The sequence below is a fragment of the Aulonocara stuartgranti genome (genome assembly GCF_965226115.1).
Source record: "Aulonocara stuartgranti genome assembly, chromosome: 1".
Taxonomy (NCBI): Eukaryota; Metazoa; Chordata; class Actinopteri; order Cichliformes; family Cichlidae; genus Aulonocara; species Aulonocara stuartgranti.
Window position 1 is genome coordinate 432,530 of NC_138939.1, and position 15,368 is coordinate 447,897.

The 15,368-nt window shown below is 42.9% G+C and overlaps 1 protein-coding gene across 1 annotated transcript; it reads left to right on the forward strand.

Annotated features, from left to right (window-relative positions):
• Nucleotides 1-731: 731 nt before the first annotated feature.
• Nucleotides 732-4,079, forward strand: LOC309708911 (uncharacterized protein; the record flags this gene model as incomplete). Its single annotated transcript, XM_082537262.1, has 4 exons — nt 732-1,747; nt 1,841-1,996; nt 3,050-3,139; nt 3,759-4,079. The coding sequence occupies exons 1-4, from the start codon at nt 1,580-1,582 to the stop codon at nt 4,077-4,079; spliced, it is 735 nt and encodes a 244-aa protein (XP_082393388.1). The 5' UTR covers nt 732-1,579.
• Nucleotides 4,080-15,368: the final 11,289 nt, after the last annotated feature.

Genomic DNA, 15,368 nt, shown 5'->3' on the forward strand with positions numbered 1-15,368 from the left:
TCCTTGATGTTTTCCCCCAACATAAGCTCATTCCCAAGCACCATTTCCTTGAGCACTATCCTCAGCTCATTCGGGAATTTAGCCCCCTAGCTGCCCTCTGGACAATGAGATTCGAGGCCAAACACAGCTTTTTCAAGAAGGTAGTCAGACACACTGGTTGTTTCAGGAATATTTTGCTGTCTCTTGCAAATAAGCACCAGCTCATGGTTGCATATCATCAATCACATTCTGTCAAACCATCACTTGCAGTCACAAAAACAACAGAGGTCTCTTTAGATGTGCTTAAAGATGATCTAAAAGACCTGGTGAAATGCAGATTCCCTGCTGTTACAGCTGTGCATGTTGCCAATAATGTGTGCAGTTTAGGCACCAACTATGCAGTGGGAATGTTGTTGTGTTGTGGTTCCACTGCAGGACTGCCTGACTTTTCTGAAGTGTTACAGATAATGGTGATTTGTAACAAACTGACTTTTTTCGTGAGACAACAAAGTACATGGTACAATGAACATCTGAGGAGTTATGAGCTGGAGAACACAGGGAGTGTGCAGTTACTTGAGCAAAGAGAGCTTAAAGATTTTTATCCTTTGGCTTCATACACCCTTGCAGGAAGACGCCTGACAACTTTAAAGCACCACATTTGCCTATCCTTTTGAAATGTGAGGAGAGAAGCTTGTGAATAAATGTCTGTATTTCTCATCTGTTGTTGCAGCTTCTTCCTGTTCATATGGCACCCTCAGCGAAACTGCGGATAATTTTTGGGGAGGATGATGTCCACAAACTACTTTTACCTGCAGGCATCCCAAGCACACTTCAGGACCTCAATGATGTTCTTCGAGAGACATTTGATATTACAGGACCATTCACTGTTATGTACCAGGACATGGATTTCGATGGTCAGTTCTTCACTTTGACCTCGATTGAGGAAGTACAAGATAAAGCTAACCTCAAAGTAGTAAAAACTGAACCAGTAATCTTAAGTCTCACTACTGTGGACATGTCAGAAGTTGAATCTCCAGTTCCACTATCTACAGAAGCAAGCTCCTCCTCATCTGTATGCGACACAATCCTGTTGTCCTCCCCAGATGAGAGTGGACCATCCTACAGGTCTAAGCCATGGCCATTTAAGTTTGAAATACCAGACTTCTCTTATGATATAGACCTTGCACTGGAAGCAGGAAAGCAAGCTTATGAAAATGATGGCACACTTTTGAACAACCCAAGCGTAACTAGTAGCATTCTTGAGAAGCTTGCAGAGACTATATTTGGCTTCACAGCATATCCAACTGGTGTCCAGATTTTAGCTGTTGCTGAAGCCTTGGTAGCAAAATACCCATGCCTCAAAGAGCCAGGGTCTTTTAATGGCCTATATGGTTGGCAACGGAGGATAAAGTATAAAATGGGCAACTACAGGGCAAAGTTAAGAGGTCGCCAATTAGCCATTCCAGAGCTCGAGGTGAACACACTGAAGAGATGATGCTCCAGTGAAGAGGGTTCACTTAAAGGCTTTAAAAGGGCCAAAAAAGCTGAAGTCAACTATCTGCCACCACTGCCATTCGGTGAGACTGAGGAAACCTTAGAGATGGAGAGACTAGATTTGCTGAAGGAAATGAAGAAGAAGAACAATGAGAGGGCAATTAATGAGAAAATGGAGAAGTCTTTCGCTATGAGAAGAAAAGAGGTTGTCAAGGATTGCCCCGCAATCCAAGACCTCTTAGAGAGGTGGCCTTCTCTGTTCTGTGAAAATCAGGTAAATCCAGTTCTTGTTCATGCAGCAACTAAGTGTATATGAGATCTCGTGAGTCATCTTTGATATGATTTTGTGTTTTATCTCTCATTTCAGATCAAAGAGGAGTTTAAGCGAATAACCACAATTCATCTGGAGCGAACGTTTTTGTCCAGATTGGACAGGTACACCACCAAACTCCTGGAGATATTTCGAAGGAAGGGCGGGACTGCAGGGACCAAAATAAAACCAATGTTGGACTCACTGAATAAGGTAAAATTTTAAATTATTTTAATTACATAATCTAATGGAAAAGATGAGGTCATACACACTGAGAATGTATCACTCTTATTTAAAGGACAAGTTTGTTATTTTAAACTTAAAGCTTTGTTTTCAGATTGTTTATGATGAAATCGAACGATTTTGATTGAAATTTGGACACATGCTGCTGGCCCAAGCTTTTTTGGTTTCTGTGGTAGCACACCCCCACCTCCACAATGGCTTCATACAAAGACGTGAAACTCACCGAGTGGTCAGGGGTGTTCACTGATAGGTTCACACACAAATCGTTGCAAAAATGCTTTCCAACAGGTGTTTTACCATTTGTTGTAAAACTGGACCTATTTTTTTTCAAACGCCTTACACCTGTACATTCTTCCGCCGAGAGCTTGAATAATAGAATAGAATATTGGCGGACTAATACCGTACATCACAGCACATCTAATACAAGTCAATGTCCTTTATCTGATCAGTGTCTGTGTTGGCTGAAACTGTTCTCCTGATCCTGACACTGTGGCCACAATTAACAATTTATGCACATGATTGTCTCTACAAGTGTATACAAACCTGTCATCTCTCCCTTAATATGCGCTCAAAAGCAGAGAAATTTACAGAATTTTCAAAGTGACCCTCTGAGTGCAGCGAGATCCCTTCCTGCTGCCCATAGACTCCAATACATTTATTTCCCAAAATATTACTCTTGTGTGTGGGAATTCCTGTCCTTGACTGGTTAATATTGTGATAGGAGGTACTGATATGTTGCAAAAAATTCATTTGCATGTCCAGTGATGAGGCAGAAAACTTTCCTCACTGGGCAGAGACAGTTTCTGGACCCACAGATCATGACATGCACTGTACTCTTGTCTTAACACACATTGTTGAGAAATTCATGTTAAGTTGTACACTTCACAACGTTAGAATGTAGCTGCAGGCTTACATTCTCCATGAGTAACTTTCTGTTTACATCTGTATGTGCTGTTATGTATGTATGTTACATATGTTATGTTGTGTATTTTCTGCAATACATTTTCTTTTTGGGTTTAATAGCATCATGTCGATGGCAGAAGGGACATTATCATTCGTTGCTTAGTTGAGTATCTTGGAGAGAGTGGAGAGGAGCTGATCAAAGACCATCAGGTATCTGATGATTATAATGACTGTATTAAAATTGTCTAACCTTATAATCTGGTCTTCACTTGTGATGATATATTGAAGGTCAAAGATTCTCTACACTCGTGATGTTTTTTAAAAAAGACTCAAGATTAATATTTTCAATCAGGCTTTTAACTAATTTCTTAAATCTTTATGCTCTTACCCTTTATTTTTTAAATCATATTTAATCTTTATCTTATCTGCCTTAAACTTTAACTTGCCTTTTGTCTGGTTTTTTTCTGACTTTTTAACGATCACTTATTAACTTTATTTTATGAGCAAAAGAGTATTTAATTTGATTATACCTTTATAACCTATTTTAATGATTTAATGGTTCTGGTCTACCAACAAGCGTGCCGTCCCATGGACAGCTCCAGGCTGGATGGCCCCCAAAAGTGATTTTCTTTGTCTCAGGGTCAGCCTCTGTGAAGCACGTTCTGTAACTTTACGTATGAAAAGTGCCATATGAATATTGTTTGATTTGAGTATACTAAATTGAGTATACCTCTTTTTTTTATTTTTACATTTTATTTTTCTCTTAACCTTTTCTTTTACTTGGAATCTATTCTAGTTATTTCTAATTGTGGTTTGTTTGTTTTTACAGGAGGACATCAGCCAAGAAGCATTGAAAGAGGACTGCAGTAATCACATGATGAAGATCATCGTAATCCATCCCAATGTGGCACAGGAAAACCAAGATCCTGTGAACGTGTCGGTCATCATTGAGGGGACAGAAATTCTGGAGGACTGCGGAAGTGTGACAAACGCTTGCCTCCTGCTCATGGGTGTCATCTATGCTGTCAACTTAAGTTACCCACTGAAACTGAAATATACATTTGAGGTATTTCAGAAGCTGTTTCTTGAGCTTGACATCCTTAAAATGTCACCAAAGGTCCAGTCTCTCCACAAGAAACTTTTAGCGTGAGTGTTCCAGTGTTATTTGTGCTTTTGTCCAGCACAATTAATTTGTTTGCATTTTGTCTGTTTTCTGACAGTAATTTCAAATGTTCAAAGTTCTTTCTGTCCTGAACGTTCTGAGAATGTCTGCAAAGGTAGTGATTGCAACTGTTAATGGACAGAGTTGATGTATGTGTTCTGAAAGTTGATTAGAAGAAAGGGGACAATGCACACTGAGTTTTTGAATAGCATGTTTTGTTTTGTTTTTTGTATATGTGTATATGCTCTGTTTTGAAATTTGCAATCAAGAAGTTCTAAGGCCATGTTTTTTGTGGTTATAATGTTATGTAGATATTTTAAATATATCTATGTCATTTCAACTGTGAAATAAAAGTGTCTCTTAAGCTGCAAATATTTTTTTTGGAAAATATTGATTTATTATCTAATAGAATAATAAGAATATTTATTCAATTCGATTAATATTAACTAGTACATTCATAATAAATATTACTTAATAATTACGTAGAATATAACAAAGAAAAGATGAGTAAGAAACACAAAGAAATATCAGCAATGTTCACTTGGGTTTTGTAATTGGATGCAATGGTATTCTGAGTAAAAGTTACAACCTATAGATGAGTATTGCCAGTGCAATTTGCTTGTGTATTTCACATAAAAAATAGATGGTTCTAGTAAGTAAATATTACTTAGAAATAGCCCGAGTAAAGATTACAAGCACTTTCTGTGTGGAAAAAGTTGCCTAGCTTTTTTTAAGTAAATGTCACTCCAATTTTTTTTCAGTGTACTGCTCCGACGTGCTGAGGTTATGAGGCGAGTTACGGCATGTTGGGGTTACAGTGCCGAGTGGGTAAATGCCCACCATCTCCAAACACTCCTAAACATCATATTGATTCATATATAAATCATATATGAATCATATATGTTCTCACCAAGTTTGGCACTCTGACAGCGAATGTACACTAAAATAAGAATCCACTACTTTTGGTCACAAATGTAACTGCACCTACTTAGGAAGTCCTGACCTTAGTTTTGAAATGCAAATGAGGGTTTTGTAAATATTTTCTATGGATTCAAATTATTGTTGCTTCTATAATATTTGATGGTAAATTTAACCAGCCAGAACACAGCCAATTATGCTGAAGATCAGCAATATTAAATCCATACTGCATATGGGAAAAAACATATGTAGAAAGAAATCGCTAACACTGAATAAGATCACACAGCAAAAGGCTGCTTACACACACACACACACACACACACCCTCTTAGGTGCAGTGAAAATTTTTGGTGTTATTCTGAAGGATTTTTGTTTAATTTCTTGATCCTATAATAAATTCATGTCCTCGTATGGTGACTGTAAAAACAGATTCATGGCTAACACACCCACACAGCCCAGTCATTAGCGACTCTACGGTATGGACAGCAAACCTTCAGGGAGGGGTCGGAGAAGGCCGGACTAACCTGGCCACTAAGCATTGTTCACCCAGAGCAATCGGATGAAAACGCAGTGCAGATGTAATTTGTTTTCAATGGCTGTTTCAAAAGAATAATTGTGGTGACACTGGAAGGTCGATAATATGGATTTTTGTTTTCGAGTGCAGTGTCTGTGTGGTGCTAAGAGAGGGTAGGAAATACAGTGCTGCAGACCCAAATACAATAAAAAATGGATTGTGTGTGTGTGTTTGTAGGGGTATTTGCAGGTCTGGTAACCATCACTGGGACTCAGACATCATTGGAAGGATTACTAAATGTGTCCTATCGGTGAGCATGGGCTGGTGTTCTCCCTTTTTGTTTCCTTCCTATGTTTCAGGGAAAACCATGGCCCTGCCCTGATGGCTCACAGAGCAGAGCAGCCTGAATAAAACTAAAACCTGGCAGAGTAACACCCACAGTTGAATCCTTTGAAATCTCCAAAAGACTGCTTTTATTCATACTATGACTTCAAAAATGTTTTTTTCAGTCAGATGACGATAATAAGAAATGCTTTTAGACTGAAATTGAGAAATTGTTGAAATAAAAAAAGAACAAAAACAGGTGAAGTAACCTATATTTCTCTCATTTGAATTGGTTTCTTGCAGTTATCTGCTCACCCTCAAAGTTATCAGTGGCATAAGTATTACTACACCACTGCACTAAAACATGCACATACTTGTTATACTGCTGTTATTCCATCTTCCTGTCTTCTTTCTCTCACCCCAACCTGTCGCAGCAGATGGCCCTGCCCCTCCCTGAGCCTGGTTCTGCCAGAAGTTTCTTCCTGTTAAAAGGGAGTTTTTCCTTCCCACTGTTGCCAAAGTGCTTGCTCATAGTCGGTCATATGATTGTTGTGTTTTTCTCTGAATGTATTATTGTAGGGTCTACCTTACATTATAAAGCGCCTTGAGGTGACTGCTGTTGTAATTTAGTGCTATATAAATAAAATTGAATTGAATTGAATTTCATCAGGAATTTATTGGACTTTTTATTCATTCTGCAAAAACAGTTTTGTACCTTTAACCATCTGATGCCAGTCTTTACTGCAGACCTAGAATACATAGAAAACACTCCATAGTATTAGTTCTCACAGTATTTCTTTGTCCTCAGTTTAGTTATACAGCATCTTTAACTTATAAAAGGGATAATCTGTTGCCCATTTCTCTATGCCTTCATCATCCTCCACCTTGCTGATCTTCTCCTCAGGCTCATCGTGTTTTGGCCTCTCTGCTTTCAGATAATGGCCACTTTGACCATTTGCCAAATCAGACACTGTTTAGCTGGGAGATAGAGTCGAGGTAATTCTAATTCGTCAGAGGAGGTGGAGGGTGGCGTGGACACGGCCGGGTTCATTGGAGGGGTGGGATTGTATGACATTAAATGAGTGAAGGCAGATTTAGCACGCTGGTGCTGGGTGGAGAGGGACATACAGTGGAAGCACATTATTTGTCTGTAGTCCGAGCCCTTGCTGACACTCTCTCTCTCTGCACTATTCCCTTGCCGCGGGTGGTCACCAGAGACCAGACTGTGGCTGATTTATTCCTCCGCTCTGCTGTCCTCTGCCTGACTGCCTCTGCAATGGAGAAATTTCCTCTCTCTCCTCAGCAGTGATGCTAAAGCAGGGAAAGCAGGCGAATGAGATGGAGGGCTAACATTAGAACGTCTCCCTCCCTAATACACTCTCCTTCTACTCCCTGTTTTCCACCCTGGAGGTTTCTTCTCACCAACCATGTCACTCTCAAAGGGCATCTGTATGTGATGGATATAAGAACATGTACACATTGTACAACCTTGTGCTTAATTAAAAATATTAAGTGGACTAAACTCAGGTTTTCTAATTGAACTCAAATGAACTGTGTTTTTCAGCTTTTTGAACAAGCTGATACAAACTAAGTAAGCTGGATAGTGTGGCATCGTCCCCACATGCTGTGTGTATTTCTCTCTGAGATCTCCGGGATAGTTTCCTGCTTTCTCAGTGTTTTGTTTTCAGTTCCCACTTTCTAGTTTTCTGTTTTGCAAGTATTTTCTTGTGTAAGTTTTTCCACTGCAATAAAGCAGCCTCCTTGCGTTTATTCCTCCTTCTGAGTGTCCTGCATTCTGGGTCCTACATCCTGCCTGCCACAACCGTTTCATGAAAAAAACGACGCAACCATACAATGGACCCAGCAGCACTTGCTCCCTCAGAACTCCGGCAGGATATCATTCACTCCATGGACCAGCTACGTAACCAGCGGCTGGATTTTCCTGAGGAGTATTGTCGCACTGTACCTAACCGGCTATAGCAATTAGTTTTTGGTCTCCCGTGGCTATACTGAATTCTCTTCACCTGCTAATAAAAGACTTTCTTCTCTATCACTGCCTATTGCAAAATGGGAAGCGGATTTATCAGTTAACTTAGACCAAAACTTCTGGTCTCAGATTTGCTTAAAAACCTTTCATTTAATTAGAAATCCCAGTCTTCAATTAATTCAATACAAAATACTACATAGAGTGCACTATACAGGTCATCAGATGTTCAAGATGGGCTTTACCTCTACCAACAACTGCTCACACTGCCAAACCAATACACCGCACAATTATATCCACGCTCTTTGGTTCTGTCCACCAGTTCAGAAGTTTTGGCGCGAGATATGTGAAGACTTATCCAAGTGTCTGAAATGTAACATTCCAACTTCCCCCTTAGTGTGTTTGTTGGGCAGCTTAGATAATGTCACTTCAGAAAAGAATATAGCCCATATGGTTTTCACTGCCCTATGCATAGCCAAGAAAACAGTCCTCATGAACTGGAAAAATAAAAACAATCTTAATTCTAACCAATATAGAAATTATCTATTAGATTACATTAGTCGTGATACAGCCTCTGCCACCACATCAGATCAATTGCTCTGGGCTCCTTTGATCAGCTCCATCACCTAGTGGGGGTGGGGGGGGGGGGTGGGGGGGGTCATAGTTTGGTCCCACCTTCGCTGTTGTGATTGGTGTAGGGGTAGGGACAGGCTTAGGGCGTTGGGGGGTTCCCCAGGAGCATCTTCCTTGGGGGGGCTCAACCCGGGGTAGCGGTCATGGCCTGTTAAGGGCTCTGTTGGCTCTCAGGTGACGGTTTCCTCGTGGCTGCGTGCAGCGGGGCTAGGGGAGGGTCTGTGCTGACGGACGTGGGTTACTGACCTGGTAGACTGGCTGCCCCTGGGTGGGTCCGGGACGGGCGTGAGGTTCTGGGGGCGCTCCGTCTCTGGGCTGGGGCCCTTGCTGGGCCTCGGGGGCTTGGGTCCTGGTTGGTGTGTTGCTGGGGTTGTGGGCGGGTGGGTGTATGGGGGCCCAGCCCTGGCGCAGGGTGCCGCCAGTGCATCAAGCCATCTGGGGGGCTCTTCAACTGGTGGGGGAGGCTGTCACATCTTGCAGGCGGTCTCCTCTCTTCAGGAACTCTCTCTGCAGGAGGGGGAGATACAGGAGAGGTGGAGGAAGATCTCAGCCTGGGCGTCTATTGTCTTGTGTAGTCTGGAACATGAGTGGATGACGGGGTGGGTGCAGTTTTCTCTGTGGTGGGGTTGGGTGGGCTGTCCCGGGCTCGGTGGGGCCGGGCGGCGCTGCTGGGGTAAAGGTGTGTCACCTGGGTGCAGGGGAGGCATCCCCCCCTCTGTCCCTTGGGGGTGGGCACGCTACACGGAATCCAAAAGACCATCAGGGTGTACACCTCACCCCTGGTGTCGTTGCCCACCTCTCAATCTCAATTTTAAACACACGTAGACATTGAGGGAAATCAGGAGGGGCTATGCGCTTACCTGCTGCTCTCTGGCACGTAGCTCCATGCCCTCCTGGGTTTTAAATGCACCTTAGAACACACATGCATCAACACTACATGTGAGCCACGGAGGGAGGTTTGGAGTCTTCACACACCCCCGTTCTCTGTTGCCTGTTGGAGCGGGGGGCCAGGAGGAGGAGTTGGCCGTCCGACTGGGGTCTGGAATGTGGGTGAGTGTTGAGTAATTGCATATGAGAGCATGAGGGTGGGAATGGATGTCTGTATCTGTGTGTGCCTGTTTGTCTGTGTCTATATGTCAGGTCGGGTATCAGACGCCACCTCTCTGGGGACATCTCAGGTCCTCCAAGGTTTGGAGGTCTATCTCCCCCCACCACTTCCCCTGCCAGTGGCAGACGCCCTCAGACATCGGTGCGTTGGTGGTTCTTTGTGCCCTCGGCCTCTCGGCCTGAGGCTCGGTCACGCTGGCACAGCTGGCTGCCGGCGGAGCTCACGAGCACGTCACTGCAACCCCCCCCTGGCTTCTGCTCCGCGGCTGCTGAGTGACCCCTCAACTGGGACTCTACTCAGCTCTTTCTGGGATAGTGGCGCGGCTGCCCCTCTGTTGGTATTCCTTGGTCTCTTGTGTTCTAAGGGCCTCTGGATGTCTGGAGTTGTGATCTGCTTCATGCCGTGGAGGATGGGGCTGTGGCCCCCCCACACCCTCTAGCAGATCATTACATGAAGGAACCTTTTAATACAAGCGCGCTCATGCTCACAGGTGTACACACGGGTGCTCACACACACAAAGTACACCCTTTTTGGCTCCTACCTCAAAGCACACTGTGCGCTGTCGATCTTACGTGCTGCACAATAATGTTTAATATTTAGTATTTACTGTTATATTCCCATATATCATCATGATGTTGTTTATTATGTTGCTCTTTTTTTTCTTCTGCTTGTTTTTTCTTTTTTCTTTCTCAACAGATTATCCAGGTGATTGATATTTGAATTTTTGTCTGCTTATTTTGTTGTTTTTTGTTTTTTGCCCTTTATCCCCGTCCCTCTTCCCCGCTGTTTTTCTTTCCCTCTTTCTTTCTCCCTTTTCTTTTCCCCAGTCAAATCTGTCCCGTATTTAGCAAGTGAAAATGAAATAAAATAAACAATAAAAAAAAGGTGAATCAAATAGACCATTACGGCGGGGCTGGGATGGTCCATTTGGTAAAGTAAATCCGTTGGGCATCTTTCTTCGCCTTTAGACAACAATTCTGATGGCAAAAGAGCCAAACGGGACAGGCTAAAAAAAAAGAAAAAGAAAAAAAAAAGGACTTTCTTCTCAATTAATTGCACCTTCATCTCCAACTCCACCCACGCACCTGCCCGGCCTGCCAGAAGATTCGCTGCCTGACCAGGCAGAGGACTCTCAGCATAAGTCACTGGACATAACGCCACCAGAAATGTCAGCGCCTCCCTTTTCCCAGAGAAAGCGGCGTTCACGCCACTGTCAGCCTTCGCTCACCGAGCAAGCTCCAGTGGTTAGTGACAGTGACTGTTTTCGAGATCAGACGAGATCGGGCGTGTTCATGGTGGTGTGGCAGTAAGCTTCACTCTATACCCGGGGTATAGAGTATGTTTGGGGAGTGTGATTGTGTGTACATGTCAATTTATGTCAATCCTTACGTTGGGTGAGTGCTGAGTGTTTGTATATGTGTGCATGAGGGTAGGAATGCATGTTTGTGTTTGTGTGTGCCTGTTTGTCTGTGTCTATATGTCAGGTTGGGTCTTAGACTCCACCTCTCTGGGAACTCCCAGGCCCTCCAAAGTGTGGAGGCCTATCTCCCGTCACCACACCCCCTGCCGGTGACTGATGCCCTCAGGGGTCGGTGCATTGGTGGTTCTTGGTGTCCGGGGCTGGGCGCTCAGGTATGTACCAGCTCACTCCCGGTGGCTACTTGGCGGGGCCTGGCGCCTGTTGCTCAGTCAGGCCTCCTCTGGGGTGCGGGGACCCTCAGGCCTCCGGCCTCTGGGCCTGTGGCTCGGTTCACTCTGGCACAGCTGGCTGCCGGCAGAGCCGGCGGGCATGCTGGTGCAGCCCCCTCTAGCTTCTGCTCGGTGGCTACTGGGGATCCTCAGCCCTTCCCATGAAGGTGGCACGGATGCCCCTTCGGTGGTCCTCATTGGGCTCTCGCACTCTGGGGCCTCTGGATGTCTGGGGCCTGGATCTCCTCCATGCCTGCTTCATGCCCTGGGGGACAGGGCTATGGCTCTCTACATCCTCTTGCAGACCATTACATGTGGGAACCATTTGAATACAAGCGCGCTGATCCACACAGTTGTGCACACGCGTGTTCACTGTTTGTAGACTTAAATTACACCTTTCTTGGCGGCTACTTCAAAGCACATTGTGCGCTTTCTGTCTTAGGGCTGCTCAATTAATCGAATTTTAATCACGATTACGATCTGGGCTTTCAACGATCATTAAAAGTGACTGAGCCGATTATTAGCCCCTCTCTCGTGCTTTACTCTCGCGCTGCTCCGTGTGGCAAATCGAGCGCACCTCTCGTTTCGAACACGCGTCACAACAATTAAGAGGACCCGAGGGAAGCTCGGAAAGCTAAGCAGAAGTTATTTGGAGAGGAGAGTGACTGCCGTTGGTTGAAAAGAGAGGTAAAAAAAACTTCAGTGGTGTGGAAACATTATGGGTTGGTGGAGTCAGACGTGGATCAAGTAGACATAGTGTGTAAACTTTGCTACAGTGTCGTAGCTGCACCACAGAGCAACACTACAAAGTTCACTAAACATAGATGTTTACATTTTTCATTTATGGTAAATGGTAAATGGCCTGTATTTGTATAGTGCTTTACTAGTCCCTAAGGACCCCAAAGCGCTTTAAACATTCAGTCATCCACCCATTCACACCCCTGTGATGGCAAGCTACATTGTAGCCACAGCCACCCTGGGGCGCACTGACAGAGGCGAGGCTGCCGGACACTGGCGCCACCGGGCCCTCTGACCACCACCAGTAGGCAACGGGTGAAGTGTCTTGCCCAAGGACACAATGATCGAGACTGTCCAAGCCGGGGCTCGAACCGGCAACCTTCCGATTACAAGGCGAACTCCCAACTCTTGAGCCACGATCTCCCACGAAATTTATTTCTTATATTGCAAACATTTGCACTGTTATCAGTATTTGCACACTATTTTATATTATTTTTTAAAGTCATTATTCAATACATTGTTATTGTTAACCCTTTAAAGCCGGTCAGAGCAGCACGCTCCGTTTTGCGTAACTATTTTTAAATCCCTGTAGAACCTGAACCGTGTAAGCTAGCGCAATAATTTTACATCTTATGCCATCAGCTTGTCCTCAGTCACGGTTTCCTTCCACATATAGCTTTGCAAAAATAAAAAAGCACTAGCAGGAACAAAAACATAATATTCCAGAAACACACTTTGCCGATCCGATCAGCTGTTCGTAACACTTCCCACATTGAAACAGACGTCAGCGCGAACTATCGCATGTCCGCCATTTCCTGCCAGAAACCGGAAGTGACGTCATCTTCGCGGAAAATGTAGTTTTTTACTTGTAGGCCTTAAAAACCTATACTGGTGTTTTTATAAGTCATGTTTGACTTTTCTGAATAGTTTCTGGGATGCTTAGAACTCATATTGCACTGCTGGAAATAGTTTATTTTGATGCACCTGCTGTTTTCTTTGCAAATTTGAATCATAGGATTGTTATTTTGTTTTTCCTGCACTATATAAAAATTGCTTTATCTCCAAAATAAAACTATGAAGACACTCAAAATAAATTTCCTGTTGTTGTAAACTATTTTTTGCATTTCAATTTTTGAGGGATAAACCTCTTAAATTTCTCCAAGTAGAAATATATGTAAAAAAACAAAAACAAAAATGATTTTCAATTTTTTTGTAGTTTATTGCACTTTTTTGCAATTGATGTAGTTACTATGGACTTAATGCATACACATTATTAAAATATGGGCTATAACAGTTGTATTGATGTATAGCAACTTGAAATGCTCCCAATGGAACTACAACATGTAAAAAATAATATAAGCTCTGGCGGACTTGGTTCTATAGTAGGTTGTAAGGATTAAATAAATATCGTCAAATAATCGAGATCTCAATTTCAGTGAAAATAATCGTGATTATCATTTTTGCCATAATCGAGCAGCCCTAGTCTGTCTTGCGTGCTGCACAACAACATTGAATATTTAGTATTTACTGCTGTTTACACTTAGCAAGATTAATGCGATGTTTTTGTGTTTAGTATGTTGCTTTGGTTATTATTGCTTGTTTTCTATTCTTTCTCTCTCAACAGGTGGTCCAGGAGATTTTATTTTATATTATTTTATTTTATTTTTTTCCCCCTTTCTCACTGTCCCTCTCCCCTTCTGTTTTTCTTTTCCTTCCTCTTTCTTTCTCCCTTTTCTATCCCTCACTCATGTCTGTCCCGTCTGTAACAACTGAAAATAAAATAAAATAAATAATAAAAACAAAGGTCGATCAAATGGACCAATACGGCAATGCCACGATGATCCATTTGGCAAAATAAATCCATTGGGTATCCTTGTTGGTCTTCAGACAACAATTCTGACGGCTAAAGAACCAAATTGGGAAAGGCAAAAAAAAAAAGAAAAAAGAAAGCATTTCCAATGCTTTTTACAAAGCATTGGAAATAATTATCGTTCCACCCAGCTTTTCCACACCACAGCAAGAGTAGCCACATCAGAGCTGTTCCACATTGCCATCAGCTTCCCCTGCCGCTATAACTCCCTCTCCTAGGAGGAAGCAATGTCTGTGCCACCAGCAGTGGCGTTAATGTGAGCAGTGAAGGATTCCACTTCTTGTGTTTTGACTTTGACCCAGGTGTTGTCTACATATCTGTACCAGTGTCTAGGTACTCTCCCTTTAAAAGAGCCAAGAGCCTTTCTTTCCACTTCCTCCATGTAAAGGTTGATCAGATTTCCACACTGTTAGACCTCTGCCTTACCACTACATGTTTCAAACACAACGAGGGTTTCTACAGACAAAAACATGGCACTAAACTCATGAGGTATGTAGATGGGTCTGAATTTCACAGTCAAATATTCCAAATTCAGGGAACAGTGGCTGTCTACAGTCCTTGTGTTTTTTTGCACCAGCTGTCAGTAATGTAGATGCATAAACTCTCTTCTTTGTTCTTACCGGAGTGCCCATTCCTGTCATGATGGTGGACCGTGCCACATACTAACTCAATAGCCGAGTCCAGAATTTAAGTCTCTGTGAGTAGTATAATGCTACTGTCCCGTATAAACTAGTTGACTGCAGTCTGTAGTATCAGTTTGTCAATTCAATGATTACATTTACTTTAGGTGTGTTTTTGTTTGTTTTTTAACATGTCTCTTTAGACCTAAACTGAAGGTGGTAGTGCCAAACCAAATACCAGACATAGATGGGACCTCTCCAGATGCAATTTGTGTCACAATCTGCAACGGCAGATCACGTGGACATAGGTGGAGGACCCAAATGCAGACACCTGAGATATGATTGAGGTGGAAAAGAAAGCAAGCTGTTTATTGCAAACTGATAATCGACATACCAAACAAAAGGCAGGAAAGAAACTTACTAAGTCTAAACTGGGAAAAATAAAGAATAAACTAAATACATGAACCTTAGAAACAACGAACATGGGAACATGAGGACCTGGAAACTTGGAGGCTTGGAAACATGGCGTGAACACAACAGATGACCTAAGAAAGAATGAATAACAACAGACCACATAAATACACACAAGGGGAATGAAGTAAGTGGAAACATACGGGGAACAGCTGATACAAATTAATATGACACCACAGGGGAAGCAAAACTAAACACACAAAATATGGAACACAAGACTGTCAAAATAAAACAGTAAACACACAGATGCAGACCTAAGATGACAATTTGTTCATCTATAAGGCGGCGTGGAACCAAACAAGCAGTTTTGAAGAGCTAATCCTTCCACTGTTTCACTAAGACAAGTTTCTCAGGTATGAGGAAAGTAGCCCTGTGCATGTTTGGCTCCACACACAAAAGTAAGGCAGTT